Source organism: Mytilus edulis, chromosome 14, assembly GCF_963676685.1.
Source record: "Mytilus edulis chromosome 14, xbMytEdul2.2, whole genome shotgun sequence".
Taxonomy (NCBI): domain Eukaryota; kingdom Metazoa; phylum Mollusca; class Bivalvia; order Mytilida; family Mytilidae; genus Mytilus; species Mytilus edulis.
In genome coordinates, this window is record NC_092357.1 from 13,915,905 (window position 1) to 13,934,462 (window position 18,558).

Genomic DNA, 18,558 nt, shown 5'->3' on the forward strand with positions numbered 1-18,558 from the left:
CTTCGCTGAACTGTTTTTTTTTAATTATTTGATGCCGTGGGATTGGGATTTTTTAGCTTTAATGTAAACCATGTCCGGTTTTTAACTTGTATTTACAGCAAAGATAGCCAGTTTTGTATTCTGTAATACACTGTAACAGTTTAATTTTTATATGTCGCACCGTAACTTCTCAAAACATCTCCCGAAAAATATCTGGACATCGGTGTCGTGGGCATGTACAATTGCTAAACCACACATGAACGTTCTTTAGTCTTCGTAGATCTATTCAAACTTGAAGTCTTTTTGAGTCTACGACAAGCAGAACATGATAGTTTATACCATTAAATATTGACGCCATGGTCATGTAGATCGATTATTTGATTGGTGTTCCGTTAACGTAGCCGCAGAACAAAAACGCGAGAGCTACTTTTGAATATTTCCACAATTTTAAGTAGTTTTCCACTCACAAACACAATAATATTTTCAACTTTTATTAAGGTCTTTCCTTTTTCTATAAGGAAAGACCTTACTGTATTTCTTCTGATTATTAAGGTCTTTCCTTTTACTAAAGGGAAAGACCTTACTGTATTTCTTCTGATTATTAGGTCTTTCCACTTTTCTGTGGAAAGACCTATTGTTTTTCTTCTGATTATTAGGTCTTTCCACTTTTCTGTGGAAAGACCTATTGTTTTTCTTCTGATTATTTTTTTTTTTTTTTTTTCTTCCGCCTAATTTTGTTCTTGCGATAAACATTTGTTTCGCAATATGTCGCTTAGATATTTTGTATATGATATCGAACAGTTTATGCGCTTTTGAAATTTACCCTGCGTAAACAAATACTTTTCTTTGTAGGAGTTATCTCCCCAAACACTGTTTTCCTTGTTAGCGCATCTCCTTCGCAACCGTAAAAGATTATGACAAATTTATTTTACAAAATTGCTCGTTATATCCTTCGCATGATTTGTCCTATTTTGACCGAAGCGATATGACCGCTCCATATGAGAGTTATTTCCCCTTATGCATCTGATATAAGTGATATGAATTTCTATCTTATAAACCATAAGTGATAGAGACCTAGGATCTTTTGATTTGAGGTCCTTGGTCCCAAAAAATGAAAATTAGGTCAAGGTCAAAGGTCAAGGTCATATTTTAATATTTGTTACTAAATTGTTAGTTGCGACATGTCGTAAGATGTAAATTTTGATTGCAAGCGTACGTTGAATGTGAAAGGGAGTTTTCTCCCCTCTTGTATTAAAAAATACGCGTTTGGTGATATAACTCATTAACTAAATATAATTAAGACCTATGGTCTTTTGATTTGAGGTCCTTGGTTTATGACCTTGAAATTGATCTCAAGGTCATAGCTTAATTTGACGTTCTATATTTTGACCTTTGCTTTTATTCTATATGTTTACATGATAAAGATATACAACTTTTAGAAAAAGGTATCAAGCCATTTAACCTTGAAAAAAACAACCGGAAGTGACCTTTTGTAAACCGGAAGTAGCTATTTTTTGTACTTTATTAATATAAAAGTATATAGAACCAGATATTTTTGGAATCGGTTTCAAGTAAATATTTAAATATAATCGGAAGTAACATTTTTCAAACCGGAAGTAACAAATTATCTCCCTTATTTAAAAAAAAATGTATGGAAACAATATATTTTTGGAATCAGCTTACTAGGAGCTATCATTTGACAATTGAAATGACATTTTAAACTTAGTTTCACAACTTTTCATATCAAAAAGGATGGAAAGACCTTCAATTGTTCTCTGATTATTAGGTCTTTCCACTTTTCTGTGGAAAGACCTATTGTTTTTCTTCTGATTATTTTTTTTTTTTTCTTCCGCCTAATTTTGTTCTTGCGTTAAACATTTGTTTTGCAATATGTCGCTTAGATATTTGGTATATGATATCGAACAGTTTATGCGCTTTTGAAATTTACCCTGCGTAAACGAATACTTTTCTTTGTAGGAGTTATCTTCCCAAACACTGTTTTCCTTGTTAGCGCATCTCCTTCGCAACCGTAAAAGATTATGACAAATTTATTTTACAAAATTGCTCGTTATATCCTTCGCATGATTTGTCCTATTTTGACCGAAGCGATATGACCGCTCCATATGAGAGTTATTTCCCCTTATGCATCTGATATAAGTGATATGAATTTCTATCTTATAAATCATAAGTGATAGAGACCTAGGATCTTTTGATTTGAGGTCCTTGGTCCCAAAAAATGAAAATTAGGTCAAGGTCAAAGGTCAAGGTCATATTCTAATATTTGAATTTGGCTTATTTTCACTTATATCCAAAGACTGTATAAGATATCAACAAATTATTTTTACTAAATTGTTAGTTGCGACATGTCGTAAGATGAAAATTTTGATTGCAAGCGTACATTGAATGTAAAAGGGAGTTTTCTCCCCTCTTGTATATAAAAATACGCGTTTGGTGATATAACTCATTAACTAAATATAATAAAGACCTATGGTCTTTTGATTTGAGGTCCTTGGTTTATGACCTTGAAATTGATCTCAAGGTCATAGCTTAATTTGACGTTCTAGATTTTGACCTTTGCTTTTATTCTATATGTATACATGATAAAGATATACGACTTTTAGAAAAAGGTATCAAACCATTTAACCATGTAAAAAACAACCGGAAGTGACCTTTTGTAAACCGGAAATAGCTATTTTTTGTACTTTATTAATATAAAAGTATATAGAACCAGATATTTTTGGAATCAGTGTCAAGTAAATATTCAAATATAATCGGAAGTAACATTTTTCAAACCGGAAGTAACAAATTATCTCCCTTATTTAAAAAAAATGTATGGAAACAATATATTTTTGGAATCAGCTTACTTGGCGCTATCATTTGACGATTAAAATGACATTTTAAACTTAGTTTCACAACTTTTCATATCAAAATACATTGTTTTGATGGAAAGACCTTCAATTATTCTCTGAACAATTGGTTTTTAATTAAGGTCTTTCCTTTTCTATAAGGAAAGACCTTACTGTATTTCTTCTGATTATTATTCTTTTTGTTCCGCCAAACTTTGACGAAGTTAGCAGCCTTAACCGTAAGACGTGTCGCTTTCATGTTTACACTTTGTATTGTTGTCATGAATATCTATCTGGAACTCACCCTGTTAGTAGAAATATTTTGTCGGTTCGGAGTAATCCCTCCGAAACCAAAAAACCTTGTTATCGTTCCAACACCGTAACCGTAATAGGTAGAAAAAAAGCGAAGGGTGAAATTTGTTCAGGACCTGACCCCGGTTCTTTGTTACATTTAGATCGAAAAGATTCAACGACTCATTGGTAGGGTTATGCCCCTATGAAAATTAACCGGTGTCGGTGGAACACCAAAACTCAGAAACCGTAAGTCGTAGAGACCTGGGACCTTCACCAATCATCATCAATTCATGTATCTTTGAAAAAAACCTCAAGGTCAAATTTGTATGCACTAGTAACCCGAATTTAGCTTGAACGGACAAAAACGTGTTAACGCTATTTAAATGAGATTAATTGTTATTTGATAAAGATTGACAAAAATTAAAAAATATTTTTACTTCATTTCAATTCATTTCAATTCATTTTAACGCCAGTCAAATAGATTTCTTTGCGGTGAATCAATTGAAATCAAGTTGCTGGTAATGTACGTCCAACTATTAGGCCACGCCCCCGTTAAACTATTTCAAACAGGCATCAATTCGTTTTAAACATCGTTGAGACCCGAGCTTTGTACAGGTAAATCACTCAAGCAAGACAAACTTTATTTATTTATCGGGTTTTTTTTTCATCCAATTTTATCGAATTCAGTTAAATGTGTGTATTCTTAGTAAAGTCGCATGCTTCACAATTGTTAACAAATGAATGAACAATAGATGTGACATTTTTAAAAGAAATTTAAATAAAAACATTAAAATATTGATGCACGGTTTAAAAAATGTGATTCTGTTGAAAATAAAATAGTAAACTTGCAAACTTTCAATCCATTTGTTCTCATCGAGGTCCGCATTCATGTTTCAATGCGATACGTAACATGAAAGTCCAATATGTTACAAATGTATAGACTCTACGATGTCCGAGTTCTGTCCGAAATAAATAATTGATAGCACTTATAAGACATAATGTTGGAATATTTGTCTTTTGTTGAAGTCGACACGTCTCCCTTTAGATGGCTTTCGGTTATTTCCGTAGTTCGGTTGCTGTCTCATTGGCGTATATCTTACATCTCCTTTTTTTCGTGCATCACTTATTTATCATGTGCACTGATGGCTGAAAAAAATCTGATCATATACCTCGATAGCACTGCCTGTCACGTTTCTTTTGCATCAAATAGAGCGGTTTGATTTGGATTTGAATGGTTTTACTAAACGTCTAGTGGCAAATATTTCACCCATAATACAGCCATTATGTCAGTGGCACATCTGACGAAAATTCAAACCACAGATTACAAATTGCGTTTTTTTTCTGAAGTTTATTAACGAATGATATGCTGCCTTATACTCTAATATCAGTTACCCATTCGTGAACGTAATGGACGTATGATGAATGAAGTTCCATGTTTTATCTTTTATATAAAATTTAAAAGGTTCAACCGGGTTGAATTATTACATTTACAAAAAAACATCATTTTATTTTTAAAATAAATTTCAACAACAATATAAGTATATTTTAAAAATTTAATTGACAGTTTATATTGACCATTATATACATATAAAGACCGATGTCGATAACTCCATTGATCTTTTTTATCGTTATATTTTAGCACGAAATAAATACAGGAGTTAATCATATCATAGAAAAAATATCAAACAACGTTAGTTAAGACACGATGGATAAAATCTAATGGTTTATATTTCAGTTTCGAATCAGATTTTTTAGGCACAAGTGCTACTACTCATTTTGATAAACAGTGAGACGCTTACTTGTAATTCGGAATTGACGAATAAACGTAGCGAAATTACCGTACTTATAGATTATACTTTTGTTTTCCATCTTAATTGTATTGTCATTTTAGGGACCGTTATAGCTTGCTGTTCAATGAGGACCAAAGCTCCGTGTTGAGGCCGTACTTTTGACCTCTAATTAAATAATACCATGTGACTTGACGGAGACTTGTTTCATTGGCACACATACCACATCTTCTTATTTATATTAAACGGGAGCAGTTTATTACATTTTCATTTAGATAAAAAAAAATATAAAAATTCAGTGAATCAAATGAATTTGTAGCAAATTGTTACATTCAAAAGTATTTAATTTTGATTGATAGTATACATTATTTTTATTGCATTGGTCCACAAATAATGCCCAGTGTCAAATATTACACATCGATGACCACTTAGATTAGTTACTTTAATTAAACTCATTTCCTTGGCTGGTAGTACACGCTTGTATTTTGTCCTTTAAAGTTAGTCTGTCGGTTTAATCATGGAAGTAATATTAAATATTAATGAATCACAGTTTAAGGAGAATTCTTCGTCATTTGCAAATAGATAAAAAAAAAAAGTATGAAAATTTGCTTACGACTGAATTCAGGCCGATAGAAATATGTTTTGTTTTATTTCAGATTACGATTGAATTCAGGCCGAGAGAAATATGTTTTGTTTTATTTCAGATTATTTAGTACATATACAAAAATATTCTTAATCTTTTACAATTTACAAATAAAATTTGATAGTGCTTTTTATGCACATGGTAGATGAAACCTGTATGATCTAATTTTTTCAGAGGTTTGTGAAATATTGAAAATAGTACGTTCCGGCAGTGTCTCTGGTTCCGGAAAACACAATTCGCTATATAAAATGCTTGTAAAATTCCGTTACATGTGGTACGCTCATATTTGAATACCTTCCTATAAGAAAGTGAAAAAAACAGTTTTTGAAATTCACCTAAAAAAGATTAAACGAATAGTTTAACTTACTTTTCAAATATCGAATACACAAATAAATCTCTAATTTATCCACGCTTGAAATTTGTTTTTACTGACAGGTGTCTGCTGGTATTCGATTGGACATCAGTATCAATGTAGGCGTAACAGCCTATCATATTTATCCAATCAGCTGTCTTGTGTGCGATGACATACGGTCCACTTTGTCATTGTAATGAATTATAAATTGATTGCAATAAAAATTATTCAATACACTATAAAGCAAACAATGTCTAGCCCAAAAATGACTTACACGACGCTATACTATACATATTATACTTAATAATTATTTACAAATTAAGACAGCGTAAAAATAAAATAATAACATTAATAATAATTACTATTTAACGGTAGAGCTCTGAAATTAACGGGGACTACTATGTTATTAGTATGATAGTCCCAGCAATTTAACAAATTGATCATCAAAAGGACGGTTGTGCAATTGTGGTCCAGGGACTTGCCGGTACGTCTAAAACCCACCCAGGCCGCTTTGGTGCACTAAGCCCTAAGACATTTATGGAACACTACAGCGAACTTTCTAGACAAATTTGATATTGTCAGATAAAAATAGCCAACGCTTATATTGAAGAATAAACAAGTCATGAAAAGAAATATTACTATACATTGTACGGACATTTTGACTAATTCACTAGCTTTGATACAGCGGAAGCAAAACCATCGAGCGTAGCAAAGATAAAAAAAATAATAATGCTAAAATTATGTATTTTCAAATCAAAGGACAAAGCGTACGCAATGTCACCCGGAATCCGAATCTGACTGACTAGCAAATTACTACAAAATTAAACCAAAAAAAAGGAACAACGTATGTTAGAATCAGGAAAAAATGGATTTAGATTAGATTTGTGATCATTGGAATTTATTAAGACTTTTTAAAATATCTATTTCTAGGAACTTTTTTTAGATCGAAATTAATAAAGTTCATATATAAGTCATGATGTGGTACAGCTCACACCGATAAATATATTACGGCATATTCATATAAATTTACAAATAAACCTTTCAATAATGAATTCTTATAAGCTGATGTTAAAGCTCATAATATTAGAGATATGGGATATAATTCAATTTGACGGCAACCAAACGACAAAAACACTATAGATAAATCAAGACCGCATGTTTAGTATTCAACAAGAAACATGTGTCTACACGAAATGCCAAGCTCTAAATCGTCATGAACTTGTAGATACAATATTCAAAAAACAACAATATTAAAGTCTAAATAATATAAATATTCATTATTCACACATATTCTAGATTTTCAACGCCCATGTATTTTCCGTTCACATAATGTTTTGACGGTTTTCCTTTTTTATTTATAACGTCCTACAAACATTGCTCAGACTAGACAGCATGAAAGACTAATTTTAAAACACTTTTATAAGTCAGCGTATAGGTTTATTCCTTGAATGCCAACATCCTTTGATCTACCGACAATTTACCTATAAATAATGTTGGCTTTCGAGGAATAGGTGCAAAAAGTGATCACAACACGAGAGCATGCTTATCAAAAATGGACATTTAGAGGTATAGGGGGAGGGTTGAGATCTCACAAACATGTTTAACCCCGCCGCATTTTTGCGCCTGTCCCAAGTCAGGAGCCTCTGGCCTTTCTTAGTCTTGTATTATTTTATTTTAGTTTCTTGTGTACAATTTGGAAATTAGTATGGCGTTCATTATCACTGAACTAGTATATATTTGTTTAGGAGCCAGCTGAAGGACGCCTCCGGTGCGGGAATTTCTCGCTACATTGAAGACCTGTTGGTGACCTTTTGCTGTTTGCTGTTTTTTTATTTGGTCGGGTTGTTGTCTCTTTGAATGCGAATCGAATTCGCTAATCGCGTACATACACGCTTCTTTTTTATTCGAACTAAATGTCCGTGTGAACGAGGCATAATTAAATTAAATCTAATTCATGTTTGTTACGTTGTTGAATTTTTTTTTCTGATGATACTACTTGAACGAATATGGATTCTCTTAAAATGAAACTTTGAAAAGTGTTGCATCACATGTGCATATTGTGAGAAATTCCAGTTTACACAAATGTGAAGCCTCTTTGGACTTTGAAGGTTTTTTTTCAATATTTCTATAGTTGTGTGTGCTGTAACATCCTACCATATTACTTGATTAAATTTCTTGAAACTTTGTATCACGTGTTAGAATACTATTGATGTATTATGTTCAGTTTGTTCAGGATATTTTTCTTGGTAATAATACTACACACTTTTTTGCAAGTGATTCATAAAATGATACTGGTAAGTAACCCGAATAATTCAGTCGTTATATTCCGCTTACTACATTAGTGGAATATTACAAGTTCACAACGGTTCCTCTCATATATAAGATATTGGATTCAACAAACCATAAGAGGTTTGAAAAGGGATGAAAGGAATCAAGTGAACTAATTAATACGAACTATTACTTGGTTCTCAGATATTAACCATCTGGCTTCTTCAAATAACCATTTGACCATATAACATTCTAATAGATTCGTATTTGTGTTAAACGATCGCTAAATCTCATGTTCAGTTTGAAGCTGTTTAGATATTTCATGCGCATTTTTAGTTCCGAAAATAAAATACCAAACGCTTCATGCTATATACCAAGCACAGCCTATCTAAAGGTTCAAATAAGTGCAAGTCCCAAAGTTGCGTGATCTGTTTATTTGTGGCCATTTCACCATCTATTTCACAATCTCCAGTAATCGTTACTACATTTGTACTTCGGCTCCTACCACACCAAATGAGTAAACGAAATAATATCTATTTTTGAACCTACCGAATATATCATATTCAAAACCCATAATATTCGAACACCTCTAAAACCGAAAAAAAAAAATATTTATAGTAAAACCATTGTGACAGGCCGAGCTTTTTTTTTTTTTTTTTTTTTTCCCTGTTTTTCTGTTTTCGCTTTTTTTAATATGTATTATGCGGATTGTTTTTTTTTTTTTTTTTTTTTTTTTTTTACTTTGTTTTTTTTAAACACAATGACCTCTCAATCAGCAACGCTTATGCGTTCGATCCACATAGCGATCATGCCCTAACTATGACCTCCAATTGAGTGACGATGAGACCAAGAGTGGCCGCGCTATCTTATACATTCGAGGTACCGAAAGGGTAAACTTGGAATAGTGGAATATTACAAGTTCACAACGGTTCCTCTCATATATAAGATATTGGATTCAACAAACCAACGATGTATAAAGGGGTCTCATTGAAATGATTTGACATGACTGACTGGCTAAATACAAAACCTTATGCAATGTTCCAACCTCTTTATTGAAACAACTATTACCATAAAACATATCCAATACTTATAAAAAAGAAACTTTCCCATGTTAGAAGAAGACTTTATTACCCTTCTTTTGTTCAACACAATCATAACTAATTGAAACTGAAACTTTTCAATTTACTCAAACCAGTATATTGATTTGAAACTTTATCAAAAGAAGAACTTCCTTTCCCTAAATTTTCCGCAGCCTGCGACAAAATTGAGGCCGGTCCTTTAGGACTTATCAGTTTCCCTACATTGGCATAATGATCAACCATGTTTTTTGTGCCCCACCCTACGTGTTGATTTATCCCTTCATCATTAACACCTAGCATACGCAATGTAATTGCACATCCTCTCCTACTGCTATGGGAAGTTTCCCCTTCGTATAATTTCAACACATTTAAATGTAATTTGAGTCTCTCTGTCATGCAAGATGAAGTAACTGGTTCGTTAATGATTTTTTGTGACACTTTATCTCGTATACGGAAAACATACCCTTCAGCAAGAGTAATGCTTAACTCCTTAGCGTTGTTGATGTATTTTGTTAAGTTTTTAACCGGACAAATATCAGAATCCTTTGAAGGAAGAACTATGAAATTTCTCGGATTATCCAAATTAGCGACTTTTCCGGCCGTTTGAGACACAAAAATGCCCTCTGAGTCGGGTATTTGAAAACATCTGTCTGCCGTCAATAAACCAAGGTCACCCCCTCTGCTACCAGAATGACATAAAATTGAAAAATAAGCCAGGTCTCTTGCATAAAGAAAGTTCGAAATAGGATCTTTCTCAACTGAAGCTCTATATGATAAATGTCTGCATAGCTTTCCCAACTTACTAAACATTAATGGAGGAGCTTGTTTTACAGAAATGTTAGCGTTAGCCTGCTCCTGATTAATGACCTGTAGATGTTTTTTTAACAAATGTGAGGCAGCAGGGTTACCCGTAAGAAGCATTGGATTCCACTCTCCTGATCTACCCTCGTCTCTAAACAATGCTCTGATTTTTCCCAGTAAAGAATCAACAGACTTTGATGCCAAAGTCCTTGGGCATTGGCAAGTTTGAAGGCCGTGTTTCGTGCGTAAAGGGCAGCTAATATCGTGTAACTGTGTTTTCCCACCCTTTTCTTTGAAAATGAGAAATTTCCTGATGTCCTCTGGACTTGCATTAGTAAGATTTTTCCGCGAATCTAAAAAGATGAAAAAATTTTCAATCTCTTTTTTTAAACTACATTTCTGTTTAGAATAACTAGCCGCGTCTAGCAGAGCATCTAGCTGACTTATTCTATTGTTTATTTTATTTAAAACTTCCTCCTTTTTTATCTCGTCCTGGTAATTAGTAGCTTTATTTTCCCTAGCACTACCACACGCTTTACAATACTTAAAGTCTATGTCATTTGTTACTGCACATCTTGAACACGTTATGTAGGGGCACCAAATTTTTTTCATGAGATACTCCTAAAACAAAATATATAAAATCTGATAATAAAAACCAAAATACATTATTAAGTGTTGACTCAAATTTTTATAACGCATACATATATATATATACACACATATTTACACAAGAAAAATCACCAAACATTTTTTAGTACACCATACAAATTTTTAAGAAAAATTAATTGACCTTCTTCATTCAAGTGCACACAATCTCTCAAATGTCTACAATTAATGTTTGAATTGTCCATGAACATCCAACAATAACGCTTGCATAAACTTTCTATCTTTTCATTAATGATAGCCGATCTTGCGTTTATAGCTTCATCTTTACACCTGATTATTGATGATAATACAATAGATACATGCCTATCATTCGTACGTGTGCACTGAAGTATATGTGCTAAATGTTCTAATTGTTCAGTTGTAATTAATAACTGGCTGAACTCGCTTTCAAACAGAAAGGATTTACTTACATTATTGACACCTACATGAATAAACAAAAGTCTAGGCGGATGCATTCTAGTTAGTCTCTCAATTTGGGGTGTTATTTCACACACAAGAGCACCTCCTTGTGAAAACACATTTACCATTGGGTTTTTAAAATCTTTTCGCCACTGTAAAAATCTTATCATTGAATCACCAATACATAACAAGTGAAATTTAGAAGAAATAAGTGGTTCATTAAGAAATAATAATTTTCCATAATTAAAACACAGAGATTGCTTTGAACTTATGCGAACTGCCCACAGATTTCCAGATAACCCTATACCATCTGGATCATAACCTTTCTTTGTAGGATATTTCAAAACACCCTTTTGTCCCTTGTTACCAACAATAAAAGCATCGTGTATCAATTCATAAAATGTTGGGACCCATGTGGCTATTACTCCATCCGCACGTAATATCACGGTACAATTTAACACATTCTCCCTGATGAAAGACAACACCGGTAATAATAATGCAAAAGGAGGAAATACGTAACAGTTTTCACTTTTATCCACGGCTTGGGCAAATAAATTTACACCTGACGACAACGGAGAAACAGTTGGAGTGAAATGTTTTAGAATTCTACCATTTCTGTCTATCATGCTATTAGAATCTAAAGCCATCAAGTCGATCGTGTGTCCTGTATTGTCACCAAAATACTCTTGTATTGTACTCCATATATCGCTATTTAATTTCGCATCCGATTTACTAAGTTTTCTCGATGGCTCATCTGCTAAATTCAATTTAGATGGTACAAAATGTAAATTTAACATTACGTCTAAATCCAAAGTCAATTGAAAAATTTCTTTAAGAGTGGAATTGAGCATCATAGATTTGGAGCCTTCGTTATTCCAAGCACCTATCAAGGCCTGATTGTCTACGTTTGCGTCCACCCGACTACCCTTTATGTCTTCCCGTATAGATCTTAAAACATATAACAAAGCTTTAGCCTCTAGTACCATAATAGGAAGCGATAACATTTCATGTGCCCACGAATCGCCCACTTTGTGCTCTGTATCATTTATTTTAAAATATCCACCCCATTTGAACATAGAAGCATCTGTATAAATGTTTACAACTAAATGTCTTTCTTTTTTCCATTCCAACTTTCCTGTCCATGAATCCAAAAACCGCCAATTATTAAGTTCGTCCTTTAAATCTTTTGTCATTGGGATGCTTGTTTGATTGCGGATTCCTAATGAAATTGCATTATTCATCTCCCGAGTGTAAAGTTTTGCTGCCGGAACAGCTAACATAAAAGAAATACAACGACCCACTATTTTTTGTAAATCTAGCACCGTAATAGCACTTTTCCTTAAACAATCCTCGCGTAAATTGATAAATTTTTGTTTTTTGGACTCAGTTATTCTGAAACATCTAGCTACGGAATCAACAACAAATCCCAAAAATACAACTGATTGGGACGGGATAAACACGGTCTTGTCTAAATTAATGCAATACCCTAATCTAGTTATAACTTCACAAACAATGTAATTTGCCAATAAAGCTGAACTGACACCTGCTTTTAAACCAGGTTTTCTTACTTCCTCGACAAGACGATCATCTATATACAAATGTACAGGAATCAAAAACTTTCTCCTAATATATGATGTTGCTTGCAGATTTAATGTGTGATAAATGTAGCTAGAAAGTTTAAAACCAAACGGTAATGTTTTGAAAATGAAATAAAATCCACCCCACTGAAACCCCACTAGTCCACGGGAATCCTCGGATAACATAACATTATCAAAACCTGATTTATCATCTATTGAGGTAAAATATGCATTTTCTCTTACGGCTCGAGGTACATTTTTGAGAGTGTCTAAACTAAACGATATATCTTTGATCCAATTGTTCAAATACATTAGATTAATGCATAATCTAGGTTTTGTTGGCTCGACGGTTAAAGGTGCTACAATGTGGGGTGGTTTAGCTAAACCTACTTTTCCTAAGCATTCAATTGAACCATTTCTAAGTCTATCCACAACGGTTTCTGTTATGAACGTAGAAAACTTTTTGCATTTATTTGAATTATTGAATGTTCTGCTAGGTGGGAACTTATCATCATACTGGTGTCCCCAGAAATCTCCTTTAAAATGTACCATGTAATTATTAATATTTACACCATGAACTAGTCAATCTAAAATTTCATCTGAAGAATACGAACAAGCTAATATTTTCTCCCATTGCTTTAACCTTGTATGAATTTGTCCAGCAACAAAATTTTTTGGATTCAAAAAATTCAAATTTTGTATATCTGGAGATACATCATCCATGGCTTTTGAATAAACCTCCTCTGCTGAAACTACCTCCCTACTATTATCAACAATTTTGTTTTCAAAATTAACAAACGTCGGGCGTCTAACTGTTACTGAAGTAGGATCTGTTCCCAAATTTATTTTTAATTCCCATGGTTTTAACCGAAATGCATCCTGAAATGAAATAAGTATAAATTTAACTAACGGAATGGAAGATGTATTTTACTTGTTTTAAAATTATGTAAATAATTTAATTTGAACTTGAAGAATTTTGGTTAGCTGGACAATCCCTAACATAATGACCCGGCTTGTTACATTTAAAACATAGATTGTGACTATTACCACGCCCCCTACCGCGACGGGGTGGACCTGTAAAGCGAGGAGACATTCCGTAAGAATGACCTTGTGCTTGACCAAAAGAATTTCCCATAAAACCTTGCCCATGCATGTACAAATTATGAGATTGCATATTATAATTGTCATCATCAGCGAAACCAAATGTCTTAAGTAACTTCTGTTCTTTGTCAAGTATCGCTTCCTCCTCTTTGTTGCAGACAAGTTTCAGTACTAATGCTGCAGCAAAATTTGGTCTACTTTTGTGTATATGAAATCTACTTAGTATTAAATTTATTTTGTCCTTTAAGTCATGATTTTGCTTTCTCGCCAAATTGTCTAGTAATATCAATCTTTCATGTAAAACATCAATATCCACCTTTCCTTTTGCAGCCTCATCTTTAACGTCTCTCTTAGCCCTCTCAAATTCCGATAACTCGTCCTCAGCTTGTTTCTTCTCTAACTTTTTCTCAAGCTCTGCTATTTTCTCTTCTAATGTCTTCATCTATACAATTGAAGCAAAATACTATATCTTAATTTCAAGCATTTATCTAGATTATTGTCTTATAAAACACACTCCAAATCACATGTAAGTCATAGCAAATATTGTCCTTAAATATTGTATTGAATATTTCATACATTCTGGCTACAACACCTAACGGATTTCTCCCTACTACTTCTTCTACACATGCTCTATTTATACACTAATTTACACGTATAAATCACATACATTTATATGAAAAATAGTTTTGCAAATATCTTAATTAGATCCGTTTTCTTCATACATCTCTTTTTCTCATAAACCAAAATTAATATAAACATGACGATTATAATACAATACGTTCACGACCATTCATTATTACTTGTCTTTGAAAAAAAAAAAAAAACCAAATACCACATTTGAATAAAATCTTTTACATTAATCGTTTAATGACATCAATTTATCTAAACTTGAAAACTGTACATGCCTGTTAATTAGTATTAAGGCAATGCATTAAGTTAATGAAACATGTATACGTACATTAGTGTATGTACTATCATGTAAAATTATTATTATTTATATATATAAATATGCAAGATATCTGTTTATATTTTATACATATTTGTTTTATTTTATTTATTTTTTTTAATTTCTTTTTCGTGTTTAATAATTAAACGTAAGTACTATTCTTGTCAAACTTCACGTGGAACAAATTCACAGAAGCCACCTTCCCAAGCAAATTAACCTCTGATGTAACCCATGCCAAAGGCTTCATCTTATTAGTTTTATCACACTCATGTTGCTGAAATCTGTTCTTAAATAAATATTAATATCTTTGAAGACGCCTAGCTGTCAAGTGTCTATGTTTGACCGCCTGTTATAAAAATACACCCCGCTGATGTGGACTTCTATTCTGTTCAGATTGTTGATTCAAAACTAATCATCAAACAACATCCAATTAATGTCTAACCCATAAAAGTTTACTTTGTACACAATAAATTATGTTCTCTCTTTAATAAACAACATGGTCAATTAGCAAATCTTGTGTATCAATAAATAACATGTGCGATTCCGCCGAATAATGTTACATTTTTTCTCTCTTTCTTTTAAGATCAAATATTAAATTATATGTAAAATATATTTGAATAAATTAAATATGCTTTTCTATCGACTGTTATAAATTTATATTTCTTAAATTTATGCACTCTTAAATTATTAATATATTTTTTTTAATTTTTTTTTTTTTAACGCCCTTCGACCTTGATATATCGCTATACCCAAATAGTAACGGTCCCCTTTAAACTTATTACAAAACCGTGTACAAGGTCATATTTAATGTAAGTAAAGGAACAATTATAATGTGTCATTTATGTGCATGCTTTATATTAAACAGCCAATTAATCAATTTGACGCCGATTCTAATTTGTAGAGTTTGATTTTAAAAACCCTCGTAGGTGTTCTTTCCTTCTCATTTTCTCTTAAATACCACACTATAACACGTAAAACAACTCTTCTGGTTATTTAACATTTTAACTCAAAATTGTACTTAACAAATGCTTAACCTACTTGCTTCGAGCTCAAGAATACATCTTTTAAAATACCACCTTTCAAAAGAAGTTCAAGCTTCTTTTAAGTATCCCTCTTTTATGTTTATGTGCAGTAAGTTATTTTTAAAAATTATAAATTTCTAACTTTTTCCGATATTAGTATGCAAACTCCATTTAGCCACTAATATTGATAATCGTATCTATATGTCTTCAATGACCTCATAAATAGTAAAAATCATATTCTTTGTTCACGTTCGAGCACGATGCTAAAACAAATATGCTTTGTAATTTCTTTTTAGACATACTTTAATATACATAATAATACCAACAAGTAAATTCTTCCTTGTCACGTTCAAACACAAAACCGCAACCCCCCATAAAAAACGTTTTTCTCCTAAGCATTTTTCTCTTTTTTCCTTTTATCACATAACCCCATCATGTTAATTCTAACCGCTTAATGCGTACACGTTCAAGAAACAATCTTGAACAAATAGCTAACATCATCTTCATCCTTCTCTTCTTTACTTTATTTTATTCACATCCGAGCATCATGCCCAAACACATTTTAAATGAAATACTATTTTTGTTCTCTCTCTATTCACGTTCGAGCATAAAACCCGAACAATAATAATTTGATACATCAAAATTAAAATATCCAAAACTATTCTTTTTTTTTTTTTTTTTTTCTTTTTTCTCTTATATTTTAACCAATAATTTTTTTTTTTTTTTTTTTTTTTTTTACACGTTCAAAACAACTTGAACAATTTTTATTTTACTTTTTCTCACGACCGAGCGTAATACTCGCCGCAACATTATTATTATTTTTTTTTCTTTCTATGTACCCCTATTCACGTTCGAGCATCTTGCCCGAACAATATTCAAATAATTGAGTTTCAACATTTATATACACATGATAATATCATTAGACATTCTTTGTCTCACGTTCAAGTAGAACACCCGACAAAACATGTTTGTTTACTTGCATTCTTCCGTTGTCACTTTTCTAAACCAATATTCTTAACTTTAAGATATCTGTGCCCGTTCAATATGAAATAAAATATCTAACTAAATATATAACAATAAAGTTTCATTAACACGTGCGTACTAATTTGCATTTTGAACTTAGTATTTATTCATAAACGTATATACTGTCATACGATGACCTTTATGACGTGTTCATTTCTGTATAATTATCTATTACACTCATCGTTTTCTCAACTTTTCTCATAACCCTTTGTTATATCATTCATACTCTTTGTGACAAATAAACTTAGAAAACTTACCCCTGACGACTTGTTTTCTGTAGTTTTATTTTTCTTCTTTGGAGGTTCTTCAACCTTATCCTCTTTCAATGCGTATTCTTGCTCTAATGCAAAACTAACAACTTTGCATAAGTTCTCTCTCGTGTCATCCACGTCTAGGAGCACTAAAATGTCATTTAATTGTATCTTAAGTTTGGTGGCTACTTGTAATAGATCTTCCCTGCTAAAAGTACTTAAACACTTCCCATCGAATTGCTGAAGCTTTGGATCAATGTCTGATCTGTATCTTTTGATTATCTTAAGGAGATCCATTATACGACTGCACACTAGTATGACCTCCAATTGAGTGACGATGAGACCAAGAGTGGCCGCGCTATCTTATACATTCGAGGTACCGAAAGGGTAAACTTGGAATAGTAGGAGAGATCGATAACGGGGAGGGACTGAATTATTCGGGTTAACTGGTAAGGGGTTTATCGTGTTCGCAAATCATCGGTGTTCTTATAAAACAAAGTAATGTAGTTTGATTGGAATTGAGACAAATTTCCACAAGAGACCAAATGACACAGAAATTCACAAGTATAGGCCACCGTACAGTCTTCAACTATGAGCAAAGCCCATACCACATAGTGGAACTAACTATACACATCAGATGAAACCGGTTTAACTTATCAGATGTAAATAAATAGAAATACTACACAGAATAGACGTGGTCAGGTTCTTGTATATCCAAACAAACAAAAAACACTTGTAAAGTACATCCTCTGAGAAAACTTGCAGTTACTGGCAGCTAGTTCAAAGCCACAAACAACTAAAAAAATCAATCCGCTATAGACTAAATTCTTGTTACCCTATTTTATGGTTAATTGTTTAATTAAAATATTCATATAATTCATGTATATATACGTAACAAATAAATATTTATAATAATATGGAACAAAATAAATCTGTAATATCCTCTTTTAGTTTGAAATAATTATATTTAACTAAATATAAATGTTATATTTATATATATGTCTTATGTTAATAAAACTTGTTCATTCCCAAATTTATTTATTTTTTAATAAATAGTAACAAAAATCATTTTCTTTCTATCTTTATATTCATAATTATCATGATTATTTAACCCTTAAATTTTGCTACTTTTCTTATCAAAATGGGATAAAATGTTACAATTTCATCAAGTTCACTAATTATTTTTTTAAAGTTAAATACTTATAAAAACAGAAATATTTGTGTTGGCATTCAAGGAATAGGTAACATATAAAATGTTGGCATTCGAGGAAGACACCAGCGTAAACACGGTGTTTTTTTTAACAAATCGATAATTTCGTTGCCCAGGGATATGAATTTGACATTAAAAGTCCCTCAAACCTTTACAATACCCGGCCGTGTCATTTCTGTTTTAATAGATCGAGAACACGACCTTTTAGGATATGCATGAATTACCATACGTATGTCCGAGCATTTGTTATAATGTATTAACGTGTGACGTAATTTATTTTGAACTCTTTTTTTTTGGGCGCTTTTTTTTACCAA

At 32.2% G+C, this 18,558-nt stretch overlaps 2 protein-coding genes across 4 annotated transcripts in view; both read right to left on the bottom strand.

The window, feature by feature from the left end:
* The window catches only part of LOC139502690 (C-type lectin domain family 4 member F-like), a 63,436-nt gene that overhangs the window by 15,197 nt on the left and 29,681 nt on the right, over window positions 1–18,558 (bottom strand). The gene's annotated exons all lie outside the window — the stretch shown is intronic.
* LOC139502609 (uncharacterized) lies at window positions 13,533–17,420 on the bottom strand. The gene is made up of 2 exons (XM_071292142.1): window positions 17,041–17,420; window positions 13,533–14,234 (listed from the first exon to the last, which is right to left on the bottom strand). The coding sequence occupies exons 1-2, from the start codon at window positions 17,329–17,331 to the stop codon at window positions 13,647–13,649; spliced, it is 879 nt and encodes a 292-aa protein (XP_071148243.1). The 5' UTR covers window positions 17,332–17,420; the 3' UTR covers window positions 13,533–13,646.